General features: G+C 38.9%; 2 protein-coding genes across 2 annotated transcripts in view; one reads left to right on the top strand and one right to left on the bottom strand.

Annotated features, from left to right (window-relative positions):
- Nucleotides 1-3,730: 3,730 nt before the first annotated feature.
- s1pr3a (sphingosine-1-phosphate receptor 3a) lies at nucleotides 3,731-5,030 on the bottom strand. Its single transcript, XM_077584484.1, has one exon. It carries the CDS (start codon nucleotides 5,028-5,030, stop codon nucleotides 3,861-3,863), a length of 1,170 nt encoding a protein of 389 aa, XP_077440610.1. The 3' UTR covers nucleotides 3,731-3,860.
- mier2 (mesoderm induction early response 1, family member 2) overlaps nucleotides 5,013-23,645 on the top strand; it is a 33,484-nt gene continuing 14,851 nt past the window's right edge. Inside the window, exons 1-2 of the mRNA XM_077584479.1 lie at nucleotides 5,013-5,169; nucleotides 17,515-17,606. The gene's annotated coding sequence lies outside the window, so the exon portion shown is untranslated. The remainder of the gene's footprint in view (nucleotides 5,170-17,514; nucleotides 17,607-23,645) is intronic.

Raw genomic sequence — 23,645 nt, 5'->3', positions numbered from 1 at the left:
ACTCTCTAAAGCTTGCACTTGTGGCAGGGGGGGCCTGGAGTGTGGAGGTCAAATAAAATTAGGCGTGTGTGTGTGTGTGTGTGAGAGAGAGAGAAACTGAATGTGTTTCAGTGCCTTCGTGTCTTTGTGTGTGTTTGTGCATGCATGCCTTGCCGGAAGATTGCAATCAGAGCTGGTTTGCAGAGAAGGCAGCTGCTGTTTTGAGGGATTTGGGTAGATGTGGAGTTATTTTAAGGAAGAATTTGTCAGAGTTTGACTCCATGATAAGACATTCGGCAGGTCCCACGCTTTGGATAGAGCTACTCGAGCGTGACCTCCGCCAAGTAGGAATCATGCGAGGCGAGCGCTAGATTGCTCGTCCGCTAGTTCAATAGGATGAAGTGAAAAGGATATTTGGGTTATCCACAAGGGCAGCATTGTGTGCTAGTGGTTAGCATGTCCGCCTCATAATTGAGAGGTTCTGGGATCTGGTTGTTTTTGACAGATATGACAGAATAAAGGCCTATATGACAAAAAAAGAGCGCCTAGACAAACTAGAGTGACTAATACATCATTATAAAAGACATAGTAACTGCATAGCAATCATCATGTATGCGACCCAAAACCCAGTCATAACACATTTTGGAGTTTTGGAGCAAAATTATTTTGTTTATTAAATTGTCTGGTTTTGCAATTTAAATGGCATCAAAGATCAATAAAAGTTTTTTTTTTCTTCTCAACATTAGCTTTTCCTGATATATAGTAACTTAGAATACCCTGAATGAATTTTGCTTTTGTGTTTGAACTCTTCATTTTTTTTTTTAAATACACTCTAATGTCGATCACGTTTTGTGTTTGTCTTTTGACATTTCCGACTCATCAGCCAAGCCTATGTCGGTCTTCACTTTCAGGAAATTAATTCAGAGTAGACCATAAAAAGACTTAACACACACACACACACACACACACACAGCCGCACATTTCACTAACACAAATCATGCAAATCGTCCACAGAGCCAGGGATCATGATGACGGGGGGGTGCGCTGATCCTTTTGTCCTCTTGTCGTGTTCACATTAGTCATATGCAAATGCAAATTGCACATTGAGAATGACACAAATCCGCCGTGTCTAAACCCTCACAGAGAGCTGGCGACGGTTATTTAGTTAACATGATTTATAAGGTGATTGACCCACTTAGAAAAAAAAAGGACATTTGTGAGTGTTTAGTTGTTGCTCTAGAAAAGGAAAATTGCTGTAGAAATTAATTTAAAGTGGACATGTTTTGGAAGCAGCAGCATTGTGGTCTAATGATTCATTTCTCGGCACAATCAATTTTCCATAGATGTGATTATCAATCGTTTTTATGTGCCCTGTAATTGAGCCCAAGATAAATTACTGCAAAAACAAAAAAAGGGCCTAAGTCAAGGTGGAGGGAGTCCACGTTTGCAGTCTTCATTTTTCTGCTAGAAAGCAAAAAAATAGTAAATATATCACTTAAACCTGGCATTTGAACAGGGGTGTGTAGACTTTTTATATACGTGCCAACACACAAAGAACCCCAACATGGCATCCTATTATATCCGTGACACTCCAATATGAGATTACTGTGCAGTCAAATCTCCATCCACATTAACATTTCCTCCTTTTTCAAATGGCAAAAGGTCGTGGCCGTCTCGGCTAACGGCGAGGAAGGAACCGCTCAAGCGGTCGCGTGGGCAAGCCAACTGTCGATGACCTTTTATCCCGGAGGAGGTTGTGCTTTTTTCGCATCCCTGCTGTCTTTCTACATCACAATTGAAGGTGCGGAACAAGCAGTAATCTCTGTGAGGTGAGCGTGAAATGCCACTCCGTCAGCTCCTGTCTGCTCTTTGCCGTGCAATGTACTGCCAATAGTGAACTCTGCTATGAATAAGCGGTCCTTGGTAAAGGAATAATTAAGAATTTGAACCACAAAACTGAGAAATAATTAATTAATTGTAATAATTTTGCTCAAGTTCACAATTGAGCAATAGCAGGACAAACAGTAACTCAATAATAATATTTTTAATGAGATGATTTTTGCAAAACAATGCACAAATAAGTGCAGTTTGTGCCACCTTGATTGGTCATTTTTAATGCGAGAGCCCTTAATATGAGAGGGGGGGAAAAGTCAGCAGGCTTTTGTTGTTTACTTTTAGCCGTTGTTGGGATAGACTAGTGGATCTTTTAGTACGTGCATTGAAAAAAAGTATTATCAAAACTGAAAAAAAAAAAAAATTGATTGAAATGAAAAGCACGTAGTTAGCGATAGCATTAAGCTAAGCTAAGCTAAGCCATGTAGTTGTTTTCCACACAAAAAAAATCTAATTCTCTTAGTTCAATATTAAGTTTGACAGTTAACAACACTCACACAAATGGCACATTAAAATCTGACAAACACCAAATATGATTTTTTTTAAATATTTATTTTATTGACTATATAAAAGAATCAGACTACAACTATGAAATCATTCCCATCCAACACTGCTAATCACTACTAGTGGTTAGTTGATGTCTGAGTGGTTTCTAGATGCTGATGAGGAAACGTAAACATTGTCAAAAACAAAACTAATTGGCAAAGCTTCCTCTTGTTACAGCGAAACCGCATGTAAGTATTGAGGTGGTGCTCTGTCGCCACCATCAGGACAAACGGGGTTTGTGCACCAGTAGTGGTAACGCGCCAAGAGCAGCAGCCTCATCTCCTCATTAACAATAATAATAAGTGTCATGATTTTCTCCATTTCTTTGGTCTTCTTTTTTCAAATTGTCCCATTTAACACCATACAGTCCCAGTACCGTGGCGGCTTTTATGCACACAGGGCACAAAATCTACCTCAAGCAACAAATGTTTTCACAGAAAATAAATACTAGTCAAGTTGCGGGAAGAAAAAAAAAATGCAGGTGTTGCATATAGCACACACAAAACAAAACAAAAGTGCCCAAGTAGATTCTACATAAAAAAAACAAAAAAAAAACAACAACCACAACACAAGCTTGAAACACTACTCATAGGAATGTTTTTTTTCTTCTTTTGTTGTCCATGACACTAACCATTTAAATACAAACATATTATGCGTACTTTACATTTGTAGTACATAGTGGTTTTCATTAGTCTAGAATCTGGATTTATTATTATTATTATTTTATTCCCATCCAGCCAACACTGACCACATAATAGTGCATTGCGACCCTCCAAACTACACTCTTCAGCGGCCACAACATTAGGAACACCTTTGGGTCAAATGAATAACACAGAAAGCAGCCAAAAAACCTGGGTTATTTTGTACAAAATAACTTTAAAAAAAAAATCTTTAAAAAAAAATTGGGGACCCAAAAAGTTGGGTCAAATTGACCCAAGTGTGGGCTGTCCCTTTTTGAGTAATCACTTTAAAAACACTTGTCAAAAAGTACCCAATTTGGGTTAAAAAAAAATTGGGGGTCGGTTTGTATAAAACAACAATCCCAAAAATGGGTCATTTTGGGTTGTTTTGTGCAACACAACCCAGGAAGTTGGGTCAAATTGACCCAAGTAGTGGGTAAGTCCAATTTTGATCCAAATGGGAATATTTTTGATCCAGATGTTTCAGTTGATTTTCTCATCTGTAGCCCACTGAATGTTGATGAGCTTGAAATGATTGGGGTCATAGTTTGCAGTATGTTTTGGATTTAATCTATTAAAATAAGGAATGCAATTAAAGTTGGTGTCAGTTGTTGGTGATTTTTCAGTATTTGTGTACTGTTAAATTTTTGTGGAGTTTTTTGGGGCAGATTTATCACCTGTAAAATATGTGCCTTAGTAAAGTTTGCATCACATTAGATGCTGCAGGTGTACGTAATGTTATGGCTTTCTAGGTGCTTCCTGTCAGAACTTGCTCAGGGCCCCCGCCTTCACCAGCACGGCCGACAGCAGCTCGGCGGGTCCCGCCGGGTGCGGCAACGCGGTGGCGGCGGGATCCCCGTGCTTCCCGTCCGAGTTGATCCCTCTGTTCATCGTGGCCTTTCCCCCCACTCCTCCGCCCCCCACGCTGCTCTTACTGTTCTCCGCCGTGGGCCCCACCGTGCCCAGGTTGGGGTTACCCGCCGCTGGCGTCCCGGTGGACTCGCCGCCGCTCTGGCAGCAGCAGAGCAGGCGGAAAAAGGCGGCTCTCATCTCCCTGCTGGACAGCGTGTAAATGAGAGGGTTTAGGGCCGAGTTGAGCACGGCAAGGGCGATGAACCAGTCCATTTCGTAGAGAACGGGGCACCCGTCGGGGCTGCAGCCCACGTCCAGGAGCAGGAGCAGGAAGAGGGGCGCCCAGCACACCACGAAGACCCCGAGAACGATCACCACCGTCCTCAGCAAGGCCAAGGAACACTCGGAAGGCCGGCTGCTCACCCGCCGCCCGCTGGACGTCACCAGGCGATAGATCCGGATGTAGAGGATGATGATGGCCACCAGCAGGGCGCTGAAGACGCTGATGCAGAACGCCACGTAGCTCTTAGCATACAGCGGCAACACTGTGGAACACGAACCCAGGTTGTCCAGGCAGTTCCAGCCCAGGCTGGGCAGGGCGCTGAGCAGCACCGACACCAGCCAGCAGGCCGCCAGGAGGCCCAGGAGCCGGCCGCGGCCAGCCGTCTCGCACGGGCGTAGCCTCACCATGGTCATGTGCCGTTCGATCCCGATGGCCAGGAGGCTGAAGGTGGACGCGCTGAGGGCCACGAACATGCTCCCCTCCCGGGCCAGCCACTGGGCCGGCGTCAGGAAAAAGGTCCTGTTCCCCGAGGTGAAGATGTTGACCACGTAGGCCACGCCGGCCAGCAGGTCGGACAAGGCCAGGTTGCCGATGAGGAAGTACATGCGGCTGTGGAAGCGCTTGTTTTTCCACAGGGCCAGCAGAACCGTTAAGTTCTCCAGGACGATCAGCACGCAGATGAGCAGCAGCACGGCCGTCTTGCACGCGCCGCCGCCACGGCCCCGCTCCCACTTGCCCGAGTTGTTGTAGTGGGCCACGATCACCATGTTCATGCCTTCTTGCAGCGCGGTGCCCATGCTGCCTCGTCCCCCCCCTCACCAACCGCACCACCCAGTTCCCTCGCTCACACAGCAGGGGGCGCCACAGCACTGGACTCAGAGGGGACTGGCATCCTACTACAGCCGCCTCAGCAGGGTCTGCCAATCACATGCAAAGGTAGGATTCAAAATTTCAAATTATGCTATACCTTGTTGTGCATTTACAGTATATATAATATCCTTCACAATGCACAACGCATAAAAATGCATTACTGAATTATTCATAATAAAAATTCAATATAGATGAATGCAATTCAGGAGTAGTAATGTAAACAAGAATAACCCCCATTTTATTTTGTATTATAAGGATATAGTTTTTAGACAACGTATGTCAGTATAGGCTACCATAGATGTTCTTAACTCTATTAAAACTGCTAGGTCAAAAAAAATAATTGGTCCCCCTCCCAAAAAAAGGACTAACCCACTTGGGTCAATATGACCCAACGTTGTTCAGTATAAAACAACCCAAAGTTAGGTCAAATTTTAAAAGTAGCACATCTGCCATTTATTTATTTATTTTAAACCAAAATTGGGTTATTTTTGATATAACCCAATTTAGACTGATCCACATCTTGCATCTAACATTGGATTGTTTTGTACAAAACAAAGTTGGTTCAAGTTGACACAAGTCGCAGGTCGGTCCAATTTTTTATATTTTTATTTTTGTACCACAATTGGGTTATTTTATTTTATTTTACCCAGAAATTAGATTCAACATTATTCTCTATGCTTTTCCTCTTATCATTTTATTGCATGTTTTTAAATGTTTTTTGTTTTTTTGTAGAATAGCTTTTGGCTCTGCATAATGCATTAAAAAAAAGCCTTTTCACTACCTGTGGGCTGTATACAGCAATATTTATTAATGTGCATAGCCCTCGGTAAATACAAAAGAAAGATGACTTACCTGTGCATACACCCTTAAAAACTGTTGGATCAAAAACAACCCAATTTGGGTAAAAAATCGACCAACCTGCTAATTTAAACTTTCTGGGTTGTTTTCAAAACAACCAGAAGTTAAGTCAAATTTAACCAAGTGAGTGAATACTTAAATTTTTTGACCCAGCTTTTCAAGAATGCAGAAAGAACAGAAATGCAGTAGTTCTAACATTGATTAAATAGTTCAATTGGTTTGTCTTTCTTTTTTTTATGACTAACTGCACTTTATTTTAAAGAACTAAATGTTAGAAATGAACCAAAAGAATAAAAAGCGATCGGAATTGCATGTTTCAGTCTTAATCGATCTTTAAATACCTGCCTAACTCTCAAAACAGGTCAAATGTGGCATAAATGAATGAATAAGGATCAATGTTGTTGTGGGGGAAAAGAAAGAAAACTTCCACAGAAAAAATAAACTACTCACCACATTTGAATACGTCATTGGTCTGTAAAGCTCTTCCTGCATTTACTGTCCTCGTATAAACATGTCCCTCCGCTTTATAGATGTCTTAAAAAAATACGTGTAACGGTTGTCCAGTCACAAGTGCGGTGGCAAAAGTTGTGTGAAGTTTTTTCGAGGCGCGCTCGGTCGGTTCTGCTGCTCAAGCAGGCAGCAGCAAACAGTGGAGTCCTCTCAGAAGGATGCTGGGCGGTTCTTGTGACTTCAGCTCCTCCCTCACTGTTAAATTTGCTCACGTCCAGGAATCATGTACGGACTTCACTTACTGTATAGCACAAATCAAACACATGCACTTTTATGACTGAAAAATAATTATAATACATTCTTTATGCAATTTGGAGATGGAAATAAAATGCCTTGACAGCTATGTCCACCAACAATAATTATACATTTGTCTATAAAATCGTTAGTACACCATTGTCTTAACATTAAAGAAAAGAAGAAAAAAAATAGACCAACAAACAACAAAGAATATCTTTAATAACGTTTTTTTAGTCTGTCAGAAAAGATTTAACGTGAATCAATTTGCCTGAAATAAAAATAAAACAGAGCACTACTGCCACCTACTGTACTGGATGTGCAGCTACACTTTATTCTTGTGCAGCAAAAAATTATGGGGGAAAAAAATACAATAATACATAAACTACACTAGACATTAAAGACTAATAAAAACAAATATAATGTATAATACTATTTTTTAATCATTAATATACACTAAATAGAGCAAATATTAAATATATAACTATTACTACATATCAAATTAAGACTGTAAAGTAGTATATATATTTCATAACTAAATAATAAAAATATAAATAAATAATAAAATAAAAATAATAACAATGATGATGATGATGATAATACATTAAACTAAAAATATCAAATGAGCTGTGGTGAATGCCGTTTTTTTTTCTTCTTCTTTTTTTTCACCACAACAGATTTTTTTTTTGAGGGGGGCGGGCACATGTGTATGCTGCCATCTCCCCATTAGCCCCACCCTCTGCACGCCCATGTAAATGTCTTCTATTATTATAGTACAGTTTCATGAATATGAATATGCATACTCTATGTTGTTAATTTTGTATTATGGATAATAGAATGCAAAATGTATTCAATTGCATAATAAAATGTAGAAAGAAAAAAAATCATTATTAAAAAAATAATAATAATTGTAACGTAATATATTACATATCATGCAAAACAACCATAGATACAAACAAGGCCCCCCAAAAAGTACCATCTAATGACCCTTTATAGGAAAGTACATTTGAAATGATCAAAATAAACCCCCGAGATATTCATGCTCACTGTTGAGCAACACTTTTGCAAACGTACGGTATTCATTCCACAATTTAAGAATTTGTAATGTGGTTTTCAAGCTGTATTTCTCGTATTTAGTTGCTAAGGTAACCAAAGTATTAGAAACAGTTCTCATTGTGGTGCAGTGGAGGTCCAAAGTACAACCACAATAATAAACATGTTGCAGATGTAGACAGATGTGCCATGTCCAACAATTCCTGTGGTGACCAGTATCAAGGAAATGAATTCCTTGTATTCATTAATGCCGAATGTCAATGAGTTTATCGCAGTCTAAAGATAAGAAACGGGATCTTATGTGTTTGTTTCCCTTTTATGGGGAGTCCGTGGCCTGTGTGCGGGCCAACAATGTTCTAACCTCACCAATGTTTCTCCAATTTGACGTGTCATCGTTTTTTTTCCTTTCCAAAGTGACTAACGACTGTGCTCCGTTTGTCACTCGAGTGTATGAGATAGGTCAGACCTCTCCCATTGGACGGGACCAAAATGGACATGAAATGGAAGAGTCATTCCAACTGTCTTGCGTTATACGTAAAGCCGGAAGCTAAATGTGGCAGCGGGGTGAAAGTGGAGGTTCATCCCCAGCAGAAGGATGCGATTTCAACATTGAAAGCAACACTTTGATTCATGAATGCAAATATGAGCCGCGCAGTGAAATTCCAGTCTTTGAGTTTGTGTGCCTTTGGTCGGCCTTCCTTGCATTGGAGCAACGTGAACGACCCTCGGAGCTGTTGATTTTACCCTGAGCAGGCGGCGACAGATGTGCACATACTCTGACAACAAACTTGAAACACTCCTCATAATAACTTCAAACCATCATGATGTGAAACACGAAAAACTTCAGCCCTGACATCAAATCCTAAGTTAAAAATCCGTCGCCCTGACTTGAGGTCCTTAAAACTCATTCGCTGCCATTGACGGCTTTAGACGTCAAAAATTCATTTAAACATTTTCTATTAGTTTAACATTTTTTTCCACTTTTGTTAACAAGAGTATGAAAACGTAGAAAAAAGTTTTTATTGTACATTTAGAACAGAAAAATATTTGAATTTGTGATTAATCATGAGTTAACTATTGAAGTCATGTAATTAATCACAATGAAAAAAATGTATCACCTGACGACCTAATTCTTTTAATAATCTTTTATTTTATAATTTTAAATCATCTTTTTTCAAAAAAGAAAAGATTATTAAAAATTTGGTCGTCAGGCGGTTAATTTTTCTTAACTGTAATTAATCACATGACTAATAGTTAACTCATGATTAATCACAAATTTTATATTTGGTCTAAATGTACAATCATTTTTTTCCTAGGTTTTCATACTCTTGTTAACAAAAGTGGGGGAAAAAATGTTAAACTAATAGAAATAGCTCAAATTAATTTTTGACGTCTATAGCCGTCAATGGCAGTAATAATAATTTATTATTTTGTTTTGTTTTTTTCTTTACAGCAGAGAGAAAAAATGCCCTATCCCCCCCCTCCCCATTTCTTACATTTTTTTGTGGCCATTATTTTTGTCTTATGTTGTATTGTATAAAAAAAACATTTAAAAAGGGACAATATATCAGCCATTTTTGACAAATTTTAAAAGAGGTGATATTAAGATTAATTAGTTAATTCATCTGTGATTCAAATTGCGAAGCTGCTTGCACGAAAACCAGCTGCAGAATCACGCACACAACACGACTCGGTGTGCAGCGAGCCGAACCCAAACTTGAAAACCGAACCTCAACTTCAAACCGCAACCCTAACTCGAAACTAGAAACTTATCCCTGCCTCGAAATGCAAACCACTTCTAGGATGGTGGAAAAGACAAATGCAGCTACATGATCGGTAAATTGTGGGAAAAACACAGCTTGTGTTTATTTGTGTGCGCGCGTTCAGTTCACATGTGCGAGTCCGCAGTGAGTCATGGCGGCGTGACGTGGGCCAGCGCTGATGAGTTAGACGTTGGGGAATGCGAAAGGAGGTGGGAACAATGGAGAAGTAGTGGTGGAAAAGGAAAAACCTGACGCAACTTCCAATGCTGCTTTTCCCTCCACTGCCGCAGCAAATTCATTTCATTTTCACACTGCCAACGTTACACAAACCCGGATTGTTTGTACCTGCCGCGGTGTTTTACACGGCGGTCTGTCGGGGGTCTGCGAGTTGAGCGCTGTGGTTAGATAATGTATCAGATGTGGTGGGGCTTTGTGGTGGTTTATCAGCAGGCGCTCCTGGGGGTCCTTAAGGCCATCAGGTGACCGTTTGTCTGGGGACCCGCTTTGCTGCATCTTTCAGATAACCTTTTTATCTGCACCCAACTCGGAATAACGCCATCAAAGCAGGCGGGATAGAAAGGAAGGAAGGAAGGAAGGATGGATGCATGATAGGACTTTTTTTTTTTTCTTCCTGTTAGCTAACAGCATTAGCTTCTGATAAACCGCCCATAACGTTGTATGATAGTCAATGACGGGAAAGCCGTGGAGAGGTTTTTGTTTCGAATGAGTGAGGTTGTTTATTGTAATCTGTGGGAAGAGGTCAAATCAGTCATGATGTGAAAATGATTGTCATGGTTGGTGACTTTTGATTTAGGGCATGGGAAGGGAAAAAGATGAGTGTTGCTTATAAACCTGCCACAATTTCGGAACTCTTGATCATAGCCCGGTTGCGTCTCAAGCAATCACTCCGGAACTCAAGTCCGCATCCTCATGGCGTTATTTCTTTTCTTTATGATAGGAAAGTTAAATATGGCTGAAGAATATGATGGAAATAGATCGACGAGTAAACAACCGGCGCTCGCTTTCTCACAACTGCTTTGTGACCTCTGGGAACGCTTGTAAAAAAAAAAAAATAAATAAAAAAGTTTTTATGTCCCTGTAAGGACCGGTCTGAATAACAAACCTAAGAATTGAGGACAGTTTTAGAAAGTGAGAGCATTAAAGTCCTTCGTGTTACAATGGGGCTTTTGTTTTCATTTCAGTGGTGGATGTCGGCACTGACATTAATTTCCAGTTTGGCATTAGGCTCACTGAATAAGGAAAGACACATTCATGTGGTCTGTTAGGAAGTTAATTCTAAATGTAATATTTTATGTATATTGCTAGTTCCTGTCATGCAGAATGGTGGCTTATTGGCCTGCCTGCTTCTCACTTGGGAGGTTTGGGGTTCAAATATGTGTGGAGTTTGCATGTTAGCTTTTTCAGCTTATATTTATCTGCAAGTAAAAAATGAATATCTTCAAGAGAGGATCTTCTTCGCCCACATGCAATATTGAAGAATAAAGACTTGGAAATTTAGCGTAGTCCGTCTGTGTAGTATGCAGTAAATAAAAGTTGTACTCTTATGAGGCTAAAATCATATTTAAAAAAGTCATTATATACTAGGTCTGCTCGATTATGGAAAAATTATATATATATATATATTTTTTTTGGTGCAAAACAAGAAAATGCTTAAACATTTAAATATATTAAGAAAAATAAAATATTTTGAAACACTATCGTTATGTAAGTTCCATTTGGGCCAAACAAGATTTATTAAATGTGTCATTTTAAAATAAAAAAGGTGCAAATGCTTACATTTAAACAACAACAATAATCTTTTATTTTTGTTTACGATTATGCCAATTTTGTAATTGTGGAGTGTAATAATTGAAATTGTAATTGAATTTTGATTAATTGCATAGCTCTAATATATACATATATTGAATTTGCATATGTATTTTCATTTATTTATTTTTAAAATATTGTAGAAAAAATATTAATATTTAGAAAAAGAAAGTTATATAGTTTCATTTAAAAAGTTTCAGTAAGAAAAAATATATATATATGCACAGTGGAACTCCACATACTTGTGGTTCGGCACACGCAGATTTATTTATGGATTTTATTTAATTTTTCAAATAAATCTTTTTTTGTCAGCATTTTTAAAATAATTTTACAGGTTAAAAAACTAAAGAAAAACCCCACCAAAGGCATTTCATTGGTCCACTGTTTATATTTTAGAGAGATCCGTTTTAGATTTAGTTTGAAAAAAAAAAAATCAAATATAAGTTGTATATTTTTGAGAATTTTTTTTTTTGCAAAAATGTTTCCCAGAAAAAAAGTAGCGTATTTTCACTGTAGTAACAAAAGTATTATAAATTTTGGGCTTCTTGGTACTTTTTGTGCATTGTATCAAAATGCACATGACGGACTTTGGTAAGGAAACTGGAGCCAAATATAAACCCCCCAAAAAATGGGGTACTACAAGAGTTCCTTCCCCCCCAGTAACCAAACATACATTTTTACCGGCATGAAGACACCTGCAAAATAAAAAAAAAATTGAGTAAGTCAAAGACCTAAAAATGCAGCATTCAAGCACAAGGTGAACATGCAAACTCCACACAGAATGCCCTCAGACGAGGCTCAAACCCAGAACCTCTTGACTGTGTGTATTTGCGCATTTGACTTTGTATCTGTGTATTACTGCAATACTTGTTCTAGCCCCGAGTAGGTGACGTATACTTTTTACAGCCCGTTTAATAATTCTGCTTTTTCGAAATGTCTGATCCTTCCATTTCCTAACTTGAGTGAATCATTGCAACCACAGAGGAAAGACATGCACACGTCTTGGACCGAGGACACATCATTCCTTCATGTCATCGCCTATTACGTCACACAAACGCTACCATTTATGTCCCGACCGTTTATGAACGCCTTCTGTTCACTGCAGACTTTTTGCTCTGCATAATCCTGTAAAGGAAATGTTGCTCATTTCTGCAATTTCGTGTGAAAACAGTTTGCGGAAATGATTAACTTCTCTCCAACACACTAAACAACCATCCATCCGTTCGTTTTTTTTTATACCACTAGTTCTCAAAATGGGGTTCATTCCTACATAGTGCAACAAACATACTGTATTAACCCAATTAGGCAAATTCAACCACTTCAGTGTCTGTGACTTAAACAAAACATTCCTCTGTTGTGATTCATCTTTTTTTGGGAAGTTTGCGTGTGATGTATGGCTGTGTCACTTCAGAGGGGCTCCGGCCGTGTCATCCCAAATCTCTAGGGGTGCGTAGGATAAACCACACAAGACAAACTTTTTTTTCTTTTTGGAGGGGGGGGGGGGGGGGAATTCCCATTTGCACGGATGCAAAACTGACTGAAAAGGCAGAAATATGTATTCCAATAACAAGTCAGTATTTGGAGTTGAGTGTTTTTCTTTTTTAATAGGTAAAAGTGTTTTAAAAAATAAATGAAGACAATGTTATATTTATCTTTTGAAACTGGGTATTTTAATTGGGGAAAGGAGAATTGGCAGGGTTTTGTTGTATCTCGCCTTTTTGATGGATACAGTCACTGTTAATTAAGGCTATCTTTGAAGGAAACATGACCATCCTTGAGGATAATAGTTGGATATTTTTTCTGTAAATACAGTACAAAGTTGACTGATTGGAACCACACAAAAACAAACAAAAGCTACACTGCCCGGCCAAGACCGCAACCACAAAGTATTTTTGTTCCGATTGACCATACAAGATAGAGCCAGTTAATGCTGTTTCCTGCACACAGAGCCACTTCATTCCAGTCGTTGTGCCAAGCTAAGCTAACCGGCAGCTGGCATTGGGAAAAGAGCAAACATACGGTATACCAAATATGGACATGGGAAGTAACCAAGTACTTTGTTGCTTTTCAGGTATTTGTATTTTGGATGATTTTTTTATCATTACTCCCTACTTGGAGTTGAATTGCTAAGTTGATTCTGCATCAAAGTTTAAAGCTTGAGCCTAACGTGTTTTTGGCGTCTCGTCTTCCAATTGGCCAATTCACAGAGGACATCCGAGTCGCCCATTTGCTGTCCTCGCCTCCTGCCGTCGAAGCAACGGTCTTTAAACGTCTGCATTGTGTCCTAGACTACAACAATAGGAAGAGCTTAGCTGTTAGCCTAGCTAGCTAGCTTTAGCTAATCCAGTCGCCGCTTCTCTTAAAATGTTCATAGCAGTGGGACCACTGGATTGGCGATAAGAAATGTAAAAAATCCATCGGTGTCGGCAAAATGTTATGTCCAATAATGGACAGACAACAACTGTGTGCTAATCAGAATGGTTTTCATCGGTGTGTGGAAATATTTGACCACTAATTAGAGCATGTAGCATGCTAACTTAAATATGGTAGTCTATCCTCAAATACAATAATGTCCAAAAAGCACAAGTCAACTAGAATCAGTGAGACGGTGATATGCTTATTTTTTAAGCCGTCCTACAATGTTACATTTTAGAACATGCTACACTACATAACAAAAGATGAGAGCAGCCATTTTGTTTTGTGTGTTGCTTGTTTGTTGTTTTTTTTGCGCAGGACTACCACTAATTACACAAACGACGCAAAAACAAGTAAGATACGCTTTTCCAATTATTAGCATTAGCTAATTAAGCATTTTTAATATTCTTCTCACAACATTATCAAAACGTTTTTATTTGAGTACATGTTATAGTCTGTACTCTTTTACTTTCTTTCATTCTACTATTACTTTGACCACTCTTTTTTTTCTGTTTTCATCTTGTGAACTTCTTTTGAAGTACTAAGTGTGAGTACTTTTGCCAGCTCTGGATCCCACCATTTAGGTGCAAAATGGTCAAACATTGCCTCTGAACAGCCTGAAACTTTTGAAAAGATCTTGTGCTGACCTACGCAGGATCCGAGGCCAACATGTAACCCTACTAGGGAGTCTGTGGTCAAGAGTAATGTGTGCCTGTGAATGAAATGACTGCTGAATGTGCACTAGCGGGCTAACAGCGTCAAACTAACCACCCCGTAAAGAAGCGGCTTGATAGAGATCTGCAGCGCTGTGGTGAGCATTGAACCAGTAACAACAGTAAGACAGGGAGACTATCCTAAAAGCCGCCAGGCTTCACACACACGCGGGCCCAAATAAAAGCTAAAAACACACTTCACATCACATTAGACGCCGACACTTTGACAGCCGGGAAAAACACGTCCACTCCACCAGAGGAGTGACTGGATGCATCAGAAATCCATGTGAGCCGTTTACAGCTTCTACCACCCTGAGCTGGCCAGGACCGAGAATTTGGTCGCAACCTGCTAACACCTCATCTAGGTAGACTGGATTACTGGTTTGACCGTAATTTAAAAAAAAAAGTCAAGTTTTTAATACAGTTTAAACCAGTAATGAGATTTTTTATTTCTTGCTAACTAAATGTGCCACCTCTTTAAAGTTAATGAGAGAGGCCAGCCACCCCTCACCCCACACCGTCTTGGTTGAGCAGAGAGGCGAGGAGTGAGCAGTTACTGTATATACTCCACACACACACAAAAGGGAGGGAGACGAGAGATATTCAGTCACTGCGCTTAGCTGCTAACCCTTTTTGCTATTTTGATTTATGTGCATTGTACTTGTAAAACATTTGTAAAAACAGATGGTGCCAGTGGGTACTAATTAGCCCCCAAGGACAACATTAGTAGCCCATGGGTCTTCATCACCAGTGATGGGACACTGACTTACTACAATTAAAACTGTTTTTTTTTTTTGACTTTTTGTCTGTCTGTGCCTGTCCTTTTGTCTGCCTTTAATTGATCAAATATTATATATTTTGTTTAAAAATAAAATAATGTTTTTATTTATGGAAATAGTTCAAAAAAGACATTTTAGAGCTCTGATTTAAATACCTTGATACCACAATATTTTTGCTCATGGTTTTTATACCATCAGAATCAAATATCAACCCAAGCCTAATGGAGGGCGCACAAGACTCTAATGCAGGACCAGCATTTAAAGGGAGCGAAAGGCGTCGGCGTGGCTGTGACCACTCCCACAGCGGCGCAGCCCTCATTGCCCCAGATTCCCCAGGTTGCACATGTCTGCAAAATTACCAACAGCAGGTCTAACATGCCTCCTCCATTGCAAAAGTAGTGATTTGTTTGCATGTCGGGAATGTTTGACCCCATGGTACAGAATGTGCGTCAAAGGCGCAAATATGACTTGAACTTTGAGAACCAGGGACCTCGTCCCGACTGTGTCTGTCCACAGTCACTGCGATGCTTTCAAATCTTCTTTTGAGGACCATCTGTACGACATATGCTGCGGTGGACTACACACATCCTCTCACACAAAAGATTGGGCGAGGAGTGTGTGGCCTCGCCTCGCTGCGGCGCACCACTGTTTATGAGACCACCACATGATGGCGCGGTCCACGGTCCATTACTAAGATCACAGCGGCCCTCCTTCACCTCCCACCTCGCCCAGCCGCTCCTCCGGCCGCATGTGTCCTCCTGGCAGCGCGCGGAGGCGAAGGTCCTTGGACGCGCCGCGCGGTTGCCCGTGACGGTCGCGAGTGTTTATAGAGAGGGAAGTGAACAAGGGCGAGGGGAGAGGTCATACAGTATCGCACGGTGGGAATGTGGCAGGAAAATAAACGGAGACAACAACACCGCGTCAGATTCCAGGTCTCGCCAAGGTTTATGGGTCTTCTATGTAAACACAAAGCTATTGTCTTGACGTTGACGTCGCCTTTTAAGCAAACCCAGACTCCCACTCTGCTTAAGTAGAAGAACAGCTACTTAATTAGAAGTACTGATTCAACTCTAAAGCAAAAGTAAAGTAAAAAATAAGTACATGCTCTGAAGTGGACTTAAGCACACTCTAAAAAGAGTTGGGTCAAAAGTAACCCAATTATGGATCAAGAGTGGACCGATCCCTTTCATGGGTCAATTTGACCGAACTTTCTGGGTTGTTTTATTTATATATATATATATATATATATATATATATATTTATATATTTATATATATATATATATATATATATATATATATATATATATATATATTATTTTTTATTTTTTTTTTAAAAGGATCTGCCCAATATTTATGAGTTGATTTACACTAAAAGACCCATTTCTTGACTCAAATTGGGTCAAATTGACCCAAGTAGAGGATGGGTAATTTTTTTTACCCATAATTGGGTTATTTTTGACCCAACTGTTTTTAGAGTGTACAAAAGCAAAAAAATAATTAGATTTTTACAGTCAATTATATAAAATATTAGAGATGGCAAAAGTACTAATACTATGTACTTAAGTAGTTGAGGTATTGATTTAAATAAAAGTAAAAACTAAAAGTGCAAATATAATGTACAACTTCTACTGTCAATAACATACAATACCAGGCCTGGCAAAAATACTCAAACTGTAAGTAGTACAAATACTTGTGTTAAAAATAAACTGGTATCAACATTAATAAACATAAAAGCACAGACTTTGAAATGTACTTAAGTACAAAATACTTAAGTATAGATTAAATTAAAAGACTACTGATTCAAGTCTTTCAACCAATCAAGTACAGTACAGACAACCAAAAAAGTCCAGTAACAAAGTATTTGTACTCCATTACTTTCCGTTATTGCCTTACCTAACACTTATGCACACGCTGCTACAAGCTTGCCCTCGCCTTGGCCAGTGAGCACTTTTCCCTGGTGTCGAAACCGAACCGTCTAACAGGAAACTGAGCACATGTCTAAAATCCATTACTTTTAACAGCCACTGCCAGCGTCGAGACACATGCTTCTAAAACAGAGTTACTGCCTCCATATAACCTGAGCAAGAGCTGGCAAATGACTTGGGCATTGTGCACTTTTATGTGTGTTTTGGCTTCGGCTTACTTCAGTTTGAATGCCAATCCAACTTTATCCAGGTTGGCCAGAATCAAAATATTGTAGATTAGAAATGTCCAAAAAAGGCTTACAGGCTTTAGTGACTTCATGTTTTCTCTGCAGCTCTCACACCAAATGGACTTGTTTGAAATGGAAGAAGCCCAAAAGATAAAAGACATGCCTTCTCAGTGGACTGAAGACAATCAAGCACAAAGGTACACACTACGTTCATGTTCTGTGCTGCGCTTTTGGCTTTGACGCAACTATGCTTCCGTGTCCGTCGTTTTAGGATAAAAATAAAATGCCAGATATTAGCCCATGTCATGGGTGGAGAAATTCAATGTTGATTGTGGTATTATAGTGTATATTAAAGGTCTACGCACCCCTGTTCCAAACCCACAAAACCTCCCAAGCACATGTGGGAAAATGTGTTGTGGTCTGATGAAACCAAGGTTGAACTTTTTGGGCCGTTACTCTAAAAGGTATGTTTGGTATACCCACAGTGAAGCATCATGGTTAGGGGGTGTATCCCCCCCCCCCCCCCCCCATCTGGTAGAGGAAATGATGAAAGAAATCAAAATGGCAGCCTTCAGGCTTCTACTTAAAAACAAAAACATGTCAGGAAAAGCCTCCTAGCACAGCTGAACTTTATTTGAGGTTATTCAGATGTACTTAAAATTGTGGCAGGTGTGTGCTGACTCTAAATGTGATTTCTGCACATACAGTAGCTACATCCTAATTATAAGAGGGTGTGTACAATTGTGCAACCACATTATTCCAGTTGTTTACATGTACTTCACCTCTCAAAACGATGAACAGAAATTCAAAGAGTTTTATAGGTTGTAGCTCACATTAATGGTGGAAGTTGTTTTGGCATTGTTTATCTTTGTCGTGTTGATATGAAGGAAACCTGCATTTGTATTGAGGACCAAAAATGCCAAAATAATAGATAAATAAAAGTATTATAAAATAAAAATGGATATGAAATATTATTCAAAAATGAAACACAAAAAATAAGAAATACATGGAATTAGAAAAAATATATATTTATTGTGTACATAAATAAATAAAAGTAAAAATTAAAAAAAGATTTGAAAATAAATAAAAATATATATGGGAATAAATGTAAAAATAGAATAGAATATAGAATTAAATATTAATCAATCAATAAAATGTTAGCATAAAATGCTATTTTTCATATAAATCAAAAGGCACTTCCTTTTCCCTACCTCTTCCTCGATCACCCTCCCAAACTTAGGGCACATGCACAGGTATAAAAATATTTTTAAAAAAATGTAAAAGGTATAAATATAGAAACAAATAAACAAAAACAACAGTTTACATAGGGGTGTGTACACTTTTTATATCCACTGTAGGCGGGTCCCAAAAAAATAATATTGAAGAATTTCACACTTGGGCAGGCATATATGTTGAACAATTCTAAAGTCATTTTTCCATTATATGTAACTGCATTGCTAAGAAAAACAGCAGCACAAACAGTCTCTCAGATGAATTAAAGTATTGAGACGTACTCAAGTTCCTTGATGGTGGTCTTTAAAATTTGCATCAAACCCCCTCCAGCAAAAGCCTATCAAAATTGGTGTTAAAACGGTAAAATGATTAACGACAGATTTGGAAGCCAAGCGACCGTTAAGAGAAGTGATGTAATGTCACACAGCCGACCCCCGCTTGGGGGTCATATGATAGCGACGTTGGGTGGGGGGGGTCGTGACGGTGGATTCAAACAGATGCAGGCTTGTGCGTAGTATCTATGGCACATGTGTGTGCGCGTGGCCGCTGAAAGGCCCGAGTGTCTGGGGCGTCCCCGACTTAATGACACCACTTACTGGCCTGATTCATGCACAGGTTTCTTGCACCTTTTTGAAAAACAACACGCCAGGAAATCCGAGCAAACAGAGAATCGGTTGTGTCGCCCACATCGGAGGCCAACTGGCGTTTTTTGGCCTGCTTTGATCCAAAATAGAATTCTGCTGTACAGAATCAACTCCTTCCCAAACGAAAAAAAAAAACGGCACACTTTTAAGCCAACACAGCTGCGTTTGAAGGGACTTAAGGCCAAAAGTGGCAAACGTAGACCAGGAAAGAAGCGGTTGGGCCGGAGAACCACAGGGAAGAGGGTGATACATGGGTTGGAGGGTGGGGAGCGCCTAAAAGTGGAGAGGCCAGTGCTACATATAACTTTCCACCAGCGTACTTGTATGCGAATGTCTCACAGGACGTGCCCTCTGCTGTTTCCATGAGGTCTGCTTGTTCTTCTAGGGCCAAAGCCAAAATGACTATTAATAAATCGAGAGAACATTACACGATGTCGCCAGGAATGAAGAAAAATGACATGAGACTTTATCATACAGGACAGGCTTTTGGAACTGTCGGGAACGGATTTTTATTTTTTTATTTTTTATTTTTTTATATAACAGTCTTACTTGTCACACAAGTAGAATTGAAGATACCAGCGTCTCAAACTCGACTCACATGACAAGCAGCAGGAAGTAAACAGTTCTTCAAAAAGACGCTTCAAACTGTTTTATGGCCTTCCTTACTTCAAGTTTGGTGTCACACTAAACATACAACAAAGAGAATTACACGTTGTATATCTAAAACAACTACAAAGCTTCGGCTTGTCAAATCTGTTTAGCTTTATGCTAACAAAAAGGCAAAACACCATAAGCAGGCTAACGAGTAGCATCAGCAACGCGCTACAACATTTTAAAATGGGTCAATTTGACCCATGCTATGTTTATTATTCCAAAAGCATTCTGATAAACATTAAACATTTTACAACAAAGAGAATTACACGTTGTGTATTTAAAACAACCACAAAGCTTCAGCTTGTCAAGTCTGTTTAGCTTCATGCTAACAAAAATGCAAAACACCATAAGCAGACTAACGAGTAGCATCAGCAACGCGCTACAACATTTTAAAATGGGTCAATTTGACCCATGCTATGTTTATTATTCCAAAAGCATTCTGATAAACATTAAACATTTTACAACAAAGAAAATTACACGTTGTGTATTTAAAACAACCACAAAGCTTCAGCTTGTCAAGTCTGTTTAGCTTCATGCTAACAAAAATGCAAAACACCATAAGCAGACTAACGAGTAGCATCAGCAACGCGCTACATTTTAAAATGGGTCAATTTGACCCATGCTATGTTTATTATTCCAAAAGCATTCTGATAAACATTAAACATTTTACAACAAAGAAAATTACACGTTGTGTATTTAAAACAACCACAAAGCTTCAGCTTGTCAAGTCTGTTTAGCTTCATGCTAACAAAAATGCAAAACACCATAAGCAGGCTAATGAGTAGCATCAGCAACGCGCTACAACATTTTAAAATGGGTCAATTTGACCCATGCTATGTTTATTATTCCAAAAGCATTCTGATAAACATTTAACATTTTACAACAAAGAGAATTTACACGTTGTGTATTTAAAACAACCACAAAGCTTCAGCTTGTCAAGTCTGTTTAGCTTCATGCTAACAAAAATGCAAAACACCATAAGCAGACTAACGAGTAGCATCAGCAACGCGCTACAACATTTTAAAATGGGTCAATTTGACCCATGCTATGTTTATTATTCCAAAAGCATTCTGATAAACATTAAACATTTTACAACAAAGAGAATTACACGTTGTGTATTTAAAACAACCACAAAGCTTCAGCTTGTCAAGTCTGTTTAGCTTTATGCTAACAAAAATGCAAAACACCATAGACAGGCTAATGAGTAGCATCAGTATGACGTTCTAACATTTTAAAATGGGGCAATTTGATCCAGATTATGTTTAATGTTCCAAAAGCATTCCGATAAACATTTAACATTTTAATTGAAAAAGAAAAATGAACAATTTTAATTGTCTGTCGATGCAACGTTTCTTAGCAAAAAATAAATAAAAATACAGATATTTTATACTTTTTCACTCTTAAAATGGATCAATTCAACCTGAAATGTTTAACATTCCAAAACCAACCCAATAAACTTTGTTTCTATCTTATTTTTATTGCGTATATGCCAAATATAACCATTTCTTATCATCTGTTATTGTGAAGTTTCATAGTAAAAAAAAAAAAACTGTTGGGTCAGTTTGACCCATTAAAGGCTAAATGTTCCAAAAATATCCAGAGAGACATTGTTGTAGCTCCGTTAGCAACTGTTTTCATTGCAATCGTGTCTTAATGAAATGTTTTTTTCCTTCTGCGTCAAGTTTGATAGCGAAAGGCTAATATTTGTTCTTTAACTTGAAAGTGGGTCACTTTGACCCGCAACGTATCACAAATGTCAGGCATGCACGAGTGCGTGTAATGTGACTTATCGTATCCTTACGTTAATCCATTTTATTCGCATAATCGCGATAACCGCCATCTTGCAAAACAGAAATACATACAGTGACTCATAATAAAAAATTAATAAATAAATAAATAAATCCAGGGTACACTGAATCATCCATACACATATAATGTGCTGTCTTTGCTCTCTTAAATTTTTTATTTTTTTTTTAAAACACATTAACACATTAAACAAGACAAATAAAGACATTCAAATTATTATTCATTGTTTTTTGTTAATCGGCTAGTAAATCTGAATTTTATCCTGCCAAATATCGGAATCAGACTAAAAAAAATCTGTATTGAATAATAAACATGAGCGTTCCTTTTGCCATTTATTCGCAATAACCGCCACCTTGCACAACAAAAATGAACATCAACTCAGTCCTTCTAATGATCTTTTTTTCTATCACTTGTTTGAATGCAATTGTTTGCCGCTCGTACTTTGGCAGACTCTGGAGCGACATTGTTACGCAGTGAAACAATCTCCTGTCACCATAACAATCCTGTGTTCCACAAACCACCGGCCAGGCATCTGATATTAAATGCGGTGAGTTCAGCCACTTGATGCAGTACAATACATGGAAACCCAAGTCTCCTGAGTCCTGTCATGTGGCCTTGGAATCCCTGCTGTTGCGGCCAAAACCTCACGTCTGGCCAGGCCTGCTTCATGGTGCTCAGAAGGTCTACTGCTTTTTCCCCCCCAAATTATTTTTTACAATTCCAAGAAGTCCTAATAACTTGTCTGTGACGTTTTCATCAAAACATCACAACAATCAAGAATTACAGCACTTATTTGCACCATTTCCTGTCTGGCTGAACTCAGTCCGTTGTCCCATGCAAGTGAGCCAGCCCTTGTCCCGCCTCATACACTGCTCGTCCAATGGGGAGTCTAGCTTTCATTACCATGACGACCACCGCCACAGAGAGGCTTCACGCGTTATCTCTCGAACCCCTCGCCGGCAAGTGTATGCATAACAATGAAAAGATGATTTAACTTTTGTTGTTGTTGTTGTTTTTTTTTGTTTAAAAAAACAAACAAACAAACAAATCAAAACATTTAAAAAAACGAAAAACTGCATCGGAAGTGACTCTCCATACTTGGCGTCTTCCTGCGTTGATTTAGCAGCGGGGTCCGAGTGGAAGCCCCGCTAAATCCCTGTTAATCTGTCTGTGCCGGCAGCCGCGCTATCTGATGATCGTCTTTGTATTGGTGCGCTGCCCCGCCGAGACACAAACATCCTGTTTGCAGAGGGGAGTGGGCAACGGAGGGAGAGCAGTGGAAATGTTCACTTAATGGAACAGACCGGGAAGAGCGGCTGGAATGTCCGAGCAAATAGGCAGCGAAAGTCTCAAATGGAGATCAAGAAATCACTGTCAGTTCTGCAGTGATACGCTGTAAATTCACATTATTTGAATATATAAGTGACCTTAGTATGAATGCAGAAACATACAAAATACACCACCACATTTTTGTTGGTTATTCGAATCCCCATTTGGGAAGTATGGCTCAAGATATCAAGTAGTAGAAATATCACCACTAACTAGCGAATCCTTTACATGATGTACTGCAGAATTGATGGAAATTGTTTGATGATGGACACCATAGAAAAACTAGTTGCGCTTGCTTGTATTAAATCATAAACATAGCAGCATTGCCCCCTTGTGGAAGGGAAGGCATATTACAGCCACGCTACAAAGAAAAAAATGTAACATTTGTACTTGAATACATTTGTAAACTTCCCATAATAAAACTGTGTTAGATTATTGTTGTTTTAAATATATATATTTATTTTGAGGTTTGTTTATTTGTATTTTTTAAAGAAAAAATTAATCTAACTAGAATGGAATTGTACTTTTACAATTCTAAGTTTTGTGAAAGTCACTCTTTAAAATATGACT

This window comes from Vanacampus margaritifer, chromosome 13, assembly GCF_051991255.1.
Source record: "Vanacampus margaritifer isolate UIUO_Vmar chromosome 13, RoL_Vmar_1.0, whole genome shotgun sequence".
Classification (NCBI taxonomy): Eukaryota; Metazoa; Chordata; class Actinopteri; order Syngnathiformes; family Syngnathidae; genus Vanacampus; species Vanacampus margaritifer.
The sequence above is the reverse complement of the archived record's forward strand: the minus strand, read 5'-3'. Positions and strand labels throughout refer to the sequence as shown.